This window comes from Nicotiana tabacum, chromosome 21 (assembly GCF_000715075.1).
Source record: "Nicotiana tabacum cultivar K326 chromosome 21, ASM71507v2, whole genome shotgun sequence".
NCBI lineage: Eukaryota > Viridiplantae > Streptophyta > Magnoliopsida > Solanales > Solanaceae > Nicotiana > Nicotiana tabacum.
Genome location: NC_134100.1, coordinates 14086161 through 14099937, shown reverse-complemented (window position 1 = coordinate 14099937; position 13777 = coordinate 14086161). Strand labels below are relative to the sequence as shown.

At 37.3% G+C, this 13777-nt stretch overlaps 1 protein-coding gene across 1 annotated transcript; it reads right to left on the bottom strand.

The window, feature by feature from the left end:
- Positions 1-12471: 12471 nt before the first annotated feature.
- On the bottom strand, positions 12472-13325 carry LOC107813866 (uncharacterized). The gene has a single exon (XM_016639180.2). It carries the CDS (start codon positions 13297-13299, stop codon positions 12487-12489), a length of 813 nt encoding a protein of 270 aa, XP_016494666.1. The 5' UTR covers positions 13300-13325; the 3' UTR covers positions 12472-12486.
- Positions 13326-13777: the final 452 nt, after the last annotated feature.

Sequence of the window (13777 nt, the reverse complement as noted above, 5' to 3'; positions counted from 1 at the left end):
ATGGGCACCATAAGGCGAAAGTGAGTTGAGAGATGAACGAATGAGAAAGGCTTGTTGGTGAAAACCCTTCAGGGAACCGCAGGCCGAACAAGGTCAAGTTTTTGGCAAAGAAAGTAGGTTTCGAAGGTCTTGGGGCACAAAGTACGACAACTGAAAGTTGGTTGGTTGGACAGACTAGGCCGACTAATCCGAAATGCATGTCATGATCATTGGTGCCAGCTGCTCCACTCAGATAAGTCTCTTTTCTTTTTCCCCTTAAGATAGTCTTCCAGTTTTGGATTTTTCTTACCCTTCACTCTCAAAGTCATTGCATTTCATTTCTTTTGGGTTTTATTTCTCTAAGATGTTTCAATGTCAGTCTTGGTCAAGCAAATAAGAAAGGATTTCAAAGCTCTCTACCAACTTCCAAAATTTCAAAGCACGGTGTGGCCAGAACATACTAGAGATAGTAAGATGTAAAGTGGGATATAAAGTTCCAGCAAAAGTTCCATCGGCAAATTGATTTAGTAATTTCATGGGAGACGCAGAGGTTTAGATAAAGGGGTCGGAGGTTTAAAACAACGGTTTGGGTATAGAACACTCGGGTCATCCAAGGTCATGAGGTTTGAAAGTCAGTCAGAAAGTCAAGCGGTTCTCGGGCAGTTCGGGGAAGCCAGTCAAAAAAAAGCACGGTAGCAGAGAGACCTTCAGCAAGAGTGCCATCAACTAACTACCATATTTTAAACCGACAAGATTTTTCTTTGATCGAAATAGGGGCAGAAAGTTTCGTTGTTTCGGAGAAACCCTCCATAAGGAAAGGCAAGCACCAGACAGGTTTGATCGTAAACTCTCAGGACCCGCCTAGATAAGGGGATTTACAGTAAATTCTCAAGACCCTCCTGGAAAATGGGACCTAGTTTAAAATTCAAAACAATCATGAGTAGCATTATCTAGCATAAATGTATCCCAAAGAAATATAAGTTGGTTTCAAAGTTTTCATGCTTGAGATAGGATTCAATTAAGGGCTTTGAGGAACCTCCTGGATAATGGGACTTAGCTTTAAGACTTCCATTAAATAACAAGATTTAGCATAGGCTCTGTTGTAGGGTAATGTAATTCAGCCATAAAATTGTCACGCTTAGGATAATACTTGATTTTTGACTCTCAGGACCCTCCTGGAAAATGGGATTTAGTTTAAAATTCAAAACAATCATGAGTAGCATAATCTAGCATAAATGTATCCCAAAGAAATATAAGTTGGTTTCAAAGTTTTCATGCTTGAGATAGGATTCAATTAAGGGCTTTCAGGATCCTCCTAGATAATGGGACTTAGCTTTAAGACTTCCATTAAATAACAAGATTTAGCGTAGGCTCTGTTGTAGGGTTGTTTAATTCAGCCGTAAAATTGTCACTCTTAGGATAATACTTGATTTTTGACTCTTAGGAGCCCACCTGGAGAGCACGGAAATACAGTTCAATTTTAGAAATTAGGCGCCCACCTGGAGAGCACGGGAATACAGTTCAAGTTCAGCAATCAGGCGCCCACCTAGAGAGCACGGGAATACAGTTCAAGTTCGGAAATCAGGCGCCCACCTAGAGAGCACGGGAATACAATTCAAGTTCAGCAATCAGGCGCCCACCTGGAGAGCACGGGAATACAGTTCAAGTTTTGGAAATCAGGCGTCCACCTGGAGAAAAGGAAAGCATCTCATATTATAATTCGAGTTCAGCAATCAGGCGTCCACCTGAAGAAAAGGGAAAGTGTTTCAGATCACAATTCAAGTCGGCAACAAAGGGACTTCATCTAAAAATACAAGTCAACAAGGCAACATGAATTACAAAATCAAGTTTGAAGATATAGATAGGATTCTTGTAATGCATAGATCATTGTTTAGTCTAGCTTCTTTTATTTTGTCATGGTGTAATAAGGTGTTCAGTAAGCAGTAGCAGCAGCAGAAACGGTGAAATTACAACTTTAGGGTAGTCCTAGCTACCGAAACTTCCCGAACTATACTGACCAGATTTCTTTACAGCCAAGTATATGTTGGCAACCTCGGAAGTAGGGTGCGGTCAAATCTTTCAAAAATTCTTCCCAACAGAGTATTCAGACGGGCTAAAATCACTCGTATCCGCTCACTTTATCTTTGCACGAAAACTCTTCGTATTTCCGAGCAAAGAGGGGCAGCTGTGAGCACGTTATTTTTGCCCTATATGAATTACTCCCACAAATTCAAAACAAAATAAATTTTCCTATTATTTGCAATTTCGTAGATTGTTGTAGCATTTTTCGTTAATTGTTTGCATTTGTCTACGCATATTAACTTTGTTTAATTAATGAAAAATACAAAATATGTTGCCTTTGCATTTAGGATTTAATTCTACATTTTAGGATTGATAAACAAATTAGTTGTTTAATAAATATGGGAAAAATCACAAAAATGGTTTATTTTGCATTATTTGATTTTAGATTTGAATTTTGTTGGCTTTTCCTTTTATTTGGTATTTAATTAGTTGTAATAATTACTAGGGTTAATTAATTTAATTTGGTAGGATAATTTGATTTAGGGATTAATTTAGGTGTTATTTTTAATTTTTTTTAAAAAAAAGAAGGGAAAAGAATTTTGAAAAATAAAAAGAAAAGAAAGGATTTTGAAGAAATCGGATTTTTGGGCCAAAATCTGAAATTATCCAAGACCAAACAAATTTTCCTTTACACCCGTCCAAATACCAATTGACCCAGCCCAAAATCCTCCGGTCCAATCTCCATCATAATCGAAACGACATCATTTCGTTCTTTTGATCTGGACCGTTGACCTCTGTTGATCTAACGGTCTGGAAGTGGGGTCTGGCTAGTATAATATTGTCTGAATCCTCCCCCCCCCCCCTATCTCATTTCCCAGATCTCATCGTCCCCAACCAAAACCCTAGCGACGCCGCCCTAGTTTCCACCGTTTGTCGCCGGCGGCTCTTTTCCCAAACTAACACCCTACAACCCCCATGACCCCTCATACCAAATCCACAACTACTTTCCTTTAAATCTGCTCGGAGCTCCGCGAATCTTGAATCCGAGTTCAACCCCCAAAAAAAAGTTCAAAATCATTTTTTCGTCGAGCCTGGTAGCATGCACGTTCGGGAAGCGTTATTCTTTCAAGATTTGAGGTTTGGACTTGGTAAAACTGATGTCGTTCAGTTGTTCTTGACAAAGAACAAGGGATCGATATAAGTTTGGCTAAGTTCTTTGTCCCCGTCCGGTTTCGAGGTTCGATTTGGTGAGTCCCTTTCCCTTTCCGGGTTCCTTTCAGTCTTCCTCATCTTTCCCTTTCTTAAAACTAGTTTTCTTATAATAATTTGGTTGAAAATTCAATTCATCTTCTGAGTCCAAGCTTGTTCTCCCGTTCGTTATTTTTCTCTTTTCTCTCTTTTTCTTTGTGAATTCCGTTTTTGTGACATTTTTAGTTTGTTAAGCAGGTTAAGTTTCTGGTTCGTTAAATCACTTAATTAGGTCTTATTTTAGTCGATTTCCTGTTAATTAGCTCATTCATCTTTGTCTTTATTTGATTGCATTTTAAAGAAGGGGTTCCGGGTTTTCTTGTAGGGAAATTTTGGTCAGTCTTTCGAGTTGGGAATTCCTGATGGATTTTAATTGGACTCTGAAAATCAGAAAGCCCATGTGGGGATTTAATTTGGGTTTGCAGACCCCTACCAATTTGAGTCTGGTCAGTTTGACCTATACTTGGGTTGGAGGGGTCGTTTTCAGAGGTTTAAAGGGTATTTTAGGGAATCTTATGCAAATAACTGCTTAAGGAAGATTCTAGGAAGCTGGGGTAAGGATTAATCCGAAATTCTAGATTTTACACTAAGGACCTTTAAGCAAAACCAAAATATGAAAAGGGTAGAAGTGCAAAACATAGTTCATTTTAAGCTGTCGTAGTGCTTTGCCTATAAAGGCACCAAGACTTGCTATTCAAGGGGGGGATTGGAGAAAAAGAAAAAAAATTCCTGAAAAGCTGCAATGGCTGAGTTTCTTTGAAAATTCTGAGTTCCATTGCTGAAAACTACTAAAAATTCTGTTTTGAGTTTGGATTTTGAGTCTTCTGTTAGCTAGAACCTTTGAAGAACTTCATAATCGTATTGCTAAGGCTAAGAAATGGTTTGAATCTGTTTGAAATTGGGTCTGTCGTGTATCACTGTGGATTTGAGCTGGGTTTTGCTGTTATTTCCTGTTGCTGGGTCTTGTTCTACTGCTGCTTGGCCACTGATTTCTCACTTCTGTTGTTTCCTTTCGATTTCCAGGTATCTCCCATTCCTTTGACATGTGAAATGGAAGAATAAGAGTTTATTCGATTGAACTGCAAGCTGTCAAATTAGCTTGTAAATATGATGTTTTATATTTCTAGGAATCAATCAGATTTTACAATTGGCTTGGTTTTTCTTGTTACATTCTGTTTCTTGTTGTTTCATCCTGAACTTGGTGTGTTATATTGTTTAGTTGATTTCTGTTTTAGGTAAACAAGCTTTTGCCCTTGTATTTGGTTTGGGGCTGTTATAAGACTTGGGGACAGCTTGTTAACTGAGTTAAAATTCATACCATATATGCATGCCTAAGGAGTCTTGTAATGCAAATGGTATTGGGACTTGGTTGATGAGTAGTTCATTTAAGTTTAGGTAACATGTTAATTGTGTTAGGTTGATCATGTACTCATACATTGGTTTGGCTGAATGTGTTCTTGAATTTCGTGGGTGTTGGAATTGTGTTTAAGGGAAAAGAAATAATCCAGAATATTCTAATAATGGAAGCAGGTATCAGTTTATCTTGATGCTGATTGTGAGCATGTTTAATTTAGATTGGTTGGTTCAATTCAGAAGATTCAGCTAATGGGCTAAAATTCAGTAGCAACAATTTATTTTGGCGTTGATTGTGAGCATGTTTAAGTTAGATTTGTTGGTTATAACTCAGAATGTTCAGCTAATAGTTTAAAATTTGGAAAACAAAATTCAGTTTAACTTCCCTATTCATATGGTTTCTAATTGAATTACAAGTACTTAATCGTGCATGAGAGTTGGTTTGAAATTTGGGGCTTAATATTGGCCCAATTAATGAAATCAAGGCTGGCCAGGTTCACCTTGTAGCAGTCACTTTGCTAACAAAATTGGGATCATATTGGCTTTTGCATAATTTGATGTTCCGCGTGTATGGAGACTCGATATAGAGTCCAGCACTTGCTGATATTCGTTCTTCAAAACTTGGGCTCATATTGGGCCTAGGTTAGAGACCAACCACTTTTTATATGTAGGGCCAATCTTTTGAGCCCAAGTCTGGAGGTTGTTTAGACTAAATCATTTGCTTTGCCTTATCACATATGTTTCTTTCCATTTTCTATATGGTTACCTTCACTGAAGTCGGCCATTGGCCCAGTTTTATTCAAGGTGTTAGGGTAGCTCGGTAATTGTAATTAGCCAATTTATGATTGATTTGAGGCATTTGCTTTTAGGTAAAAAATCGAAATTTCCTTTGGCATTTTTAATTGACTAGGCCAGTTAGTTAGTGGAAGTGAGTCATACTAGACAACACAAATAATTTATGGCCCTCCAAGACTTAGTTTGAATTTCCTTTAAAAAATCGGAATCAAGGCGTGCCATGCCAAATAAAATCTTTAAATGCACGGCCCTCAATTAATTAATGTGTTTGCTCTTTAGAAATCGAGGTGCGCCATTTAGTAAATTTTTCATGGCCCTCACAAAGTTAAAAACGCGTAGTCGCTTTAGGCGCGTTATTTTAATAATTTACCTTCCTAAAGTCGGGTGCGCATTTATGTGACCCAAATCCAAAACTCAACAATGTTGTATAAAATATGTCTAGGACCGCGAATGCATTTATGTGACGTGGTTCAAGGCGTGTTTTAATAACGTTGCAATCTTCTTAAAAAATTAATAAAAGCGGTTATAAAATTAAAATTGAACTATAGGCTAAAACATGTGTTAAAATCAGATAATTGAGCCGATTATAACAGTTGGAAGCCGTGCTAGAACCACGGAACTCGGGAATGCCTAACACCTTCTCCCGAGTTAACAGAATTCCTTATCCGAATTTCTGTGTTCGCGGACTATAAAATAGATTCAATCTTTTCCTCGATTCGGGATTTAAACCAATGACTTGGGACACCATAAAATTATCCAAAGTGACGACTCTGAATTTTAAATTAAGTAATCTCGTTTCGATTGTCACTTAAATTGGAAAAAACTCCTTTATACCCCTTCCCGGAATGTAGGTAAAAAGGAGGTGTGACAACGAGTTAGGAGAATTGTTTGAAAAGGTCGTGTTTATATAAAGTGTAGTTTGATTGCTCGAGGACGAGCAATGGTTTAAATTTGGGGTGTTTACGATAGGCTATAATTACGTATTTTAGTCGCTTATAACACTCTAATTTACTGCACTTTAATTGAGTTTGAGCTTTAATCGCTAGTGTTTTGCACTAATGGTGTATTTTATGCCTTGTAGGAGTTATTCCGAGCTATGTAGATATTATGGAATGAATTCAAGTGATTTATAGCTTTGAATTCTGAGTAAAATCCCAAGTAATTAATCCGGAATCATGTTCGGGGATCAACGCATGATAGTTGGAACGAACGAAGAATCGAGTAGGCATATTGCGCACTGTCTAGTAATATCGACATACCCTTTTCCTAAGAACTCCATTTGGTCTCCACAATATATAGTTAGAAAGATAACTCAAAGGTCTACAACTTTCTAGTTTTACATTTGTCCAAATTCCAAATGGAACAGGGTGAACATTGCGCGTCAAGTACGTGTCCGCGCTCAAGCCGCGCTCGTCAGGCAGAATACTGAGCAATATGCGCAGCCGCGCTAGTCAAATCCGGGAAAAGTATTTTTTTTTCGTCTAGGAGAAGGTATAATTGTATAATTGTTTCGGCCCGACCTTACTTGGTATATATACATGAAAAATAGTATTTTGAGGAGGTTGGACAGATTTGAGTCACAGATTTGACCTAAGGAGGCAGAGACACAATAGGAGCAAGGCAGGGAATTCTTCTACGAGTTTTTCCTTCCTCTTCCTATTTTTCATTGATTGATTATGACTTTTAGTATTGTAGTTTTACATACTATTATGAATAGCTAATTTGTTATCTAGCGTTTTGATAGAACCTTTTGTAGGATAAATTCTTGTTATGTTTTTATATAATTGAGCCGTAATATTTTCTCTATTTGTTCAACTATATTATTCTTGTGGTTGATTGAAGGGCCCTCACTTAGCTGTTCCTATTTAGTATGTGTTACTCAGGAGAGAGTGCATATTTAGGTAGTTGTTGAACAACATGACTCCCGACGTATGTGAGGAATCAATAACCAAGGATTTAAAGGTGGGATTAGGGATAACAAAACCTTGGGTGCGATCTAAGTGAGATGTAATTAAAGCCAGCTAGCATAACTCGGGAGATTATGTCCAGTAAATTATCGTAATTACTCGGGAGAGAATTACAACACGCAGAGCGCTCATGATCGGTAGACAATACTTAAGCGAAATTATAGAAGACATAGCGAGAAGGATTCCGACAATTGAGAAAATCATAACTCTAGACCTCCTTAATCTTTTCTCCAACCTGTAGTATTTTTAGTGTTAATTTATTATTTTAATTTGTTAGTTTGTTAGTTAAACATAAGAATCTTAATATCTATAAGTAATAAATTGTTCAAGCTTGTATTCTTGGTGATAGTGAACAACTGTAGCTAAGCCTTAGTTCTCTGTGGGATTCGACTCCGGACTTGTACACTGGATTATATTTTCAACGACCACTTTGTCCTTTTTATAAGGCATAGTTGGGCGTAATCAATAGCCCTAGATTTTGATTAATTAAATGAGTCCAATAGGTTTGTTTGACATCTTTGAACACTCCCCTCGCTAGTTGGAGAACGAGGCAAGGATATTCTTGAGGATTAAAGTTTTCTTGAAAATAAGGTAAGTATCTTGGTTGAATTCGATGGAATTGTTTTTCCTAAAAGTAATCGTGTTGCTATGTGTTACGTATTTAGACAATATATATATATATATATATATATATATATATATATATATATATATATATATATATATAGCTGGAGAGTATATATTTAGTTGCCAATATTCTTCCTTGCTTGGGTAGTATGATTGGCTTTTTATACCTTATTCATCGCATGTTTTACTTGTGATATGTTTTGCTTGATTGTATGAGTACTTGAGCATTGTATTCATGCTAGAAATCATGTCTTGACATGATAGGCTATTTGTATGTTGGATTACATGTTGGAGTTGTTAATCAAATGTTATACATATATATTACATCTTACATCTTACGTATTGGGTTTCTCCCATGGATTGTGGTTATGACACGTGAATTTTGCGTGCGTTTGAGATTAATATAGCACGTTGATTATCCGTATGATTTGAGATGATTATGACATATGACTTATCCGTGTGGTTTGAGATGATTATTGCACGTGTGTTATCCGTGTGGTTTGAGATGATTATGGCATGTGATTAAGGCTCGTTTGTGACAGGATCTGGTGAGATCGCACATGTGGAGGTCTAAGCGCAGGTGCAGTGCCCGCAGGTGCAGACAGTGGATGCAGGTGCAAAATGGGCTGAGTTTGGGAGCACCGCACATGCGTGTTTTTGTGGCGCACCTGCGAAGGCGCAGAAGCGGTACTTAGCACAGGAGCGGAACAAGACTCACACACGCAAGGTCACAGAAGCGGAAAATGGTTCTGCAGGTGTGAGAGGTAGGCTGGTAAGTGGAGTCCGTAGAAGAGGAACTTGTGTCGCAGAAGCGGCTAACAATGTCGCGGATGCGACGATGACTGGGCAGAAGCTATATATCAAGGGCTTGGCTATTTTATTCACATTTTGAATTTGGGAGCTCGGATTTGGGTAATTGTGAAGGCGACTTTCACCATATCGATTGGGGTAAGTGTTCTATACTCGGTTTTAATTATATTTCATGAATCTATCTTCATTTTTGGCATTTGGTATATGAATTTCAAAGAGAAATTTGGAAGTTTTTGTCTAAAGTTTCATAAAGTATTTTTTGAGTTTTGAACATCGATTCGGAGTCGGATTTGAGTAAAACTAGTATGGTTGGACTCGTAATTGAATGATCGGATTTTATAAGTTTCGTCGGATTCCGAGGTACAGGTTCGAGTTTGACTTTTTGGTTGACTTTGGGCTTTTGATTAAATATTTCACCTTTATCGATTGGGTTTTTTGCCTTTGGCATTATTTGATATTCTTGAGTTGCTTTGGGAAATATTTGAGTCGTTCGGAGATTGGTATGCACATGATAGCATTTCTAGAGTATTGTTTGGCTTGCTCAGTATTGGATTCGGCTTGTTCAAGGTAAGTAACACTTCTAAATTTAGTGCTGAGGGTATGAACCCTGAATATACATGTTATGTGTTTGGTGTTGAGGTGACGCACACGCTAGGTGACAGGCGTGTGGGCGTGCACCATGTGAATTATGATTCGGTTGATTCTGTGATATTGTGTAGTTATCTATCTTGTTTCTATCCATGAAATTCCTTTAGAAATCATGTTTATCCCATATACTTATTCTGTTAGGGCCCACTGAGGTCATTTCCGTTGTTGAGTTGTTTGCTTAAATTGTAATTACATACTTAGTCATATTCATTCATTTGCATATCATTTCTCAGTCTCTATTATCATTTGTTATCACATCATGTTATCATTTTTGGGGCTGATTGGCATGAGATTTGTGAGCCCTAGAGATTAGAGAGATTGATGACTGAGTGAGGACGAAGGCCTGATTGTGAGTGATATTTATGGGATCATGATGCACGTCGCAGTAGGCTTTATTGATTCATTATGGGATCCGGTTGCACGCTACAGCATGCCATGATTGGTTTATATTAGCACTTGGGAAGGATCCGTCCCTCCAGGGTATGACATACCAGTAGTGAGCGCAAGTACCAATGAGTGCGAGTGCTGAGTGATTGAGAGTGCTGAGTGATTGGGAGGTGCCGAGTGATTGAGAGTGCTGAGTGATTGAGAGTGTTGATTGATAGAGAGGTAATGCGTGATTGAGCGTGATGAGAGAGGTTGAATACTCCGAGAGCATGAGCACATGAGTTTATCACTGTAGTGAATTACATTTGACATGCATAATTGGCATGTTGTCATAGAAATGCATTTCCTCATGCTATATGATATTGTGACATTTATGAATTCTCGTACACATTGATATGTTGGCATAGAGCTGTAATTTACTCATGCTATATGATGATGGAGCATCTTATCTGTTGTTGAAAGTTTTTGGGAAAATTACAATTTTCTTGACATACTCACATTTTGGTGACTTCGCTAAAAGATATGGGTTTTATTGTTATACCTGAAAAGTAGGCCTATTTTCCATAACTAAGAACCAGCTGAGTAGCATCTCTCTGAAAATTACTTGTACTGTTTTTATTATATTTTTACGAGTTTTTCTTGGCTATTGGTGTTGGACTCTGACCGTTGTCTAAGCTCGTCACTGCTTTCAACCTAAGGTTAAGTTTGTTACTTATTGAGTACATGGGGTCGGTTGTACTCATATTACACTTCTGCACCTTGTGTGCAGATTTTGGAGTTGATGTTGTTGTGTATGGTGGGAGCTGGCATTGAAGATGAACCTGCATTTCGGTTGTAGCTGCCTTTTATTCGTGGTAGCTTTAGATTTTAAAAAAAAAATTATGTACATTTCGAACAGATGTGGTATTTATTTCATACTAGCTTTGTAAACTCTAAATTTTAGAAGCTCATGATTTGTACTACCAGTCCTTGGGGATTCTTTGTATAAAAGTTGAGTTATAATATCATTATTTTTCTTAGTAGATCTTCTTTGAGTTGGATTAGTGTTAAATTAGCTTACCTAGCGGGCTGGTTAGGTGTTATTATGATTTTCTTATTATATTTAGTTTTCCTTGTTCTCGTAGAACAGTCTACATATTTAGCGTAACTGAATTATTTTCCTAAAAGTAATTATAAATCTGTCATATTGGCTAGTACTTTTTCTTAGAGAAAAAAGTTTGGATTTCTATAAATTAAAGATCATTCCTTCTCATTTGGTGGCATCCACAACGTAGCCATAAAAGGGTTTAATTTGAGAGTTTTTTTTGGGAGGGGGAGGGAATTTTTGAGACAAGTGTTAGTCTACTACTTGTGGGTGTCTCTTTGTGAGAATGTTCTATCTATACTTTATACTCACTTTTAAATAGTAGATTGCTCATCTTCATTAATGAATGTTGGTCTTCACTCAACCCAGGACGCGTGAGTTGTGCGTGCATTTGAGATTATTATAGCACGTAGATTATCTGTATGACTTGAGATGATGATGACATGTGACTTATCCGTGTGGTTTGAGATGATTATGGCACGTGAGTAATCCATGCGGTATCAGATGATTATGGCATGTGAGTTGTCCATGCTGATGGATGATTGACTATTGAGCTAGAATGCTCAGATATGGCGTGTGGGTATGGATTCTCTCCTCTGGAGTCACGTGGTTACTCGTGCTACATCAGATCGTGTGCGCACAAGTTTGTTGGACACTTGGAGAGTATCAGTTGGATATTAAGGTTGAGTCTTTATCATGCATAAAAATTCATAAACTCTTATTAATGCATTTCATATTAATATTGAGTTATGCATCTCTTTATGTAAGTTGTAATTGAGACATTTTTCATATGCTTTGGACTTGAATAGCTGAGATTGCTTGTATTTATTCCTGTTTTAGTTGTGCATAGATTTCTTTGTTGTTTTGTGCATTACCTATGCCTTTATAATACTGATGAATTGCATAGATTTGTAAAGTGAGCATCTTTTTTTTAATCAAAATCTCGCAGTACTTCGTTGATTTTGGTCAGGGTACTTACTGAGTACACATCGATTTGGTACTCATACTATATTTCTGCATATTCTTGCAGTTCACATTCTTGGTACTAGCGAAATCCAGGAGAGAGCCGAGGAGTTATTTGCAGACTTCATGTAATCTGTCTTGCTTGACCAACCCTCAGTACCTCGGAGTTACCTTCTATCTTTATTGATTTATGTCCTTTATTTCACACATCAACATGAAATTTCCATCGTATTAAATTTAAATGTGATGGATTTTTACTAAAATGTCGTGTATATTGAATTCTAGTGTCATCACATGTGACCTTTTCTTGGTAGTAGGAAGCATCGATTTTTAATCTCATTATTATTATGATTAGGTCATTCAGAAGAGCAATTAATTCAATCACAATGGTAGAATACAAGGTAGTAAAAGAATAAAATACTCCTTTCTTTTCCAAGCACCCTAGTTGGAAGCCAGTGGTCTAAAGCTCAAGAAGCACGGGGGAGAGAGACACACACCACACACATATAGAGAGAGGAAAATTGGAGATAAATCTTTCACTTTGTAATATTTTTCTAACAATAACTACACAATTGTTTATGAAACAAAATTTGCTAAATTAAATTAGCAGGACTTCATATTTAGGAGAGAGCTCCTTGATCTATTCATGCGCCTAAATAACCCTTCCAAGCCATTTTCAAAGTTGTCAAGGTGAGCCTCGAATGATTCCAGCCTATTTTCCAAGTTCATTTTTTCTTCTTGACCTACACATGCTATTCTTCCCTTGTTCACAAAGCTTGAAACCAATGACCATTTAGATGTCTTTGGCTTCAAAAGTGGAACAGACAAGAAGGACAAAAACATCTGAAAAATGGAAATGCGCATTTCATTCGCCTCCTTTAGCGTTTTAATCATATCTACTGTGTCTTGGTCTGCATCTTTGGGTACAAATCCGCCCTCGGCTTCTTGATCCATTTGCTTTAAGACCAAGACTAATCTTTTAGCTTCCTTCTTAATCTTCTTGTTGAAGGTGGTGAATTTGGCCATGCTGGTTTCTGTTATTGAATCTGTTTTCCTCCTTCTGAGAGACGATTGAAGGTTTCTTACATTTTCTTTGTATTGTAAGACGAGTTCCATTATAGTGCCACACAAATCAAGAAGCCGCACTGATTTATCCAATAAATCTTCAACTAATTTCCCTTGTTGATATTGAGAGAGGGCTTGAAGTGTTTGAGGCAAGTTAAGTAAATCATTCATGCATTTGTATAACTCCTCTAGGCCTAGTAGACCAACGTGCATGGTCTCAGCTGTCGATGCAGTCGATATCTTCAATGTTTTGAGGTTATTGACTGCATCTTCAACTCTTTTAGTTGTAGGGTGTGATCTTGCTGGTAAACTTATTGATCGAATGTGGTTTGATTTTGAAGAAGTAGCCATTGTTGGTTTTGTAATTTTCTTGTCAAGCGGAAACTCTTAACTATGTGATAGGCAATAAGACTCAAAGCAATGTCATCTATATAGCAAATGAAGGAGACAAGATGAGAAGAAGTCTCTTAATATTAATGTAATTAGCATGTGTTAGTAACGTGACCATTTCTTGGAATTTGGTCAGCTGCTACACATTTGGCGACAAGGGCTCTAATTTAATTCCACTTCTCTTAATCTTCACTGTCATGGAATTTAATGATGTGCCTCATCTTAATATTGTGTCATTAATATAATTCTACTCTTCCTGCCTACTCAGTATTGCTTCATAAGTACCCGAAATTGTTAAAGATGCAAACTAAAATTCTAATAAAGACAAAACTAGGGAGCTTATTTTTTTCATCATTCTAAACCTTCGTGGGCATGGTTACATACATAGTACGTGTGCTAGCGGGAGGTAGTAGGTACTTGAGTTCTTCTATAACGACAA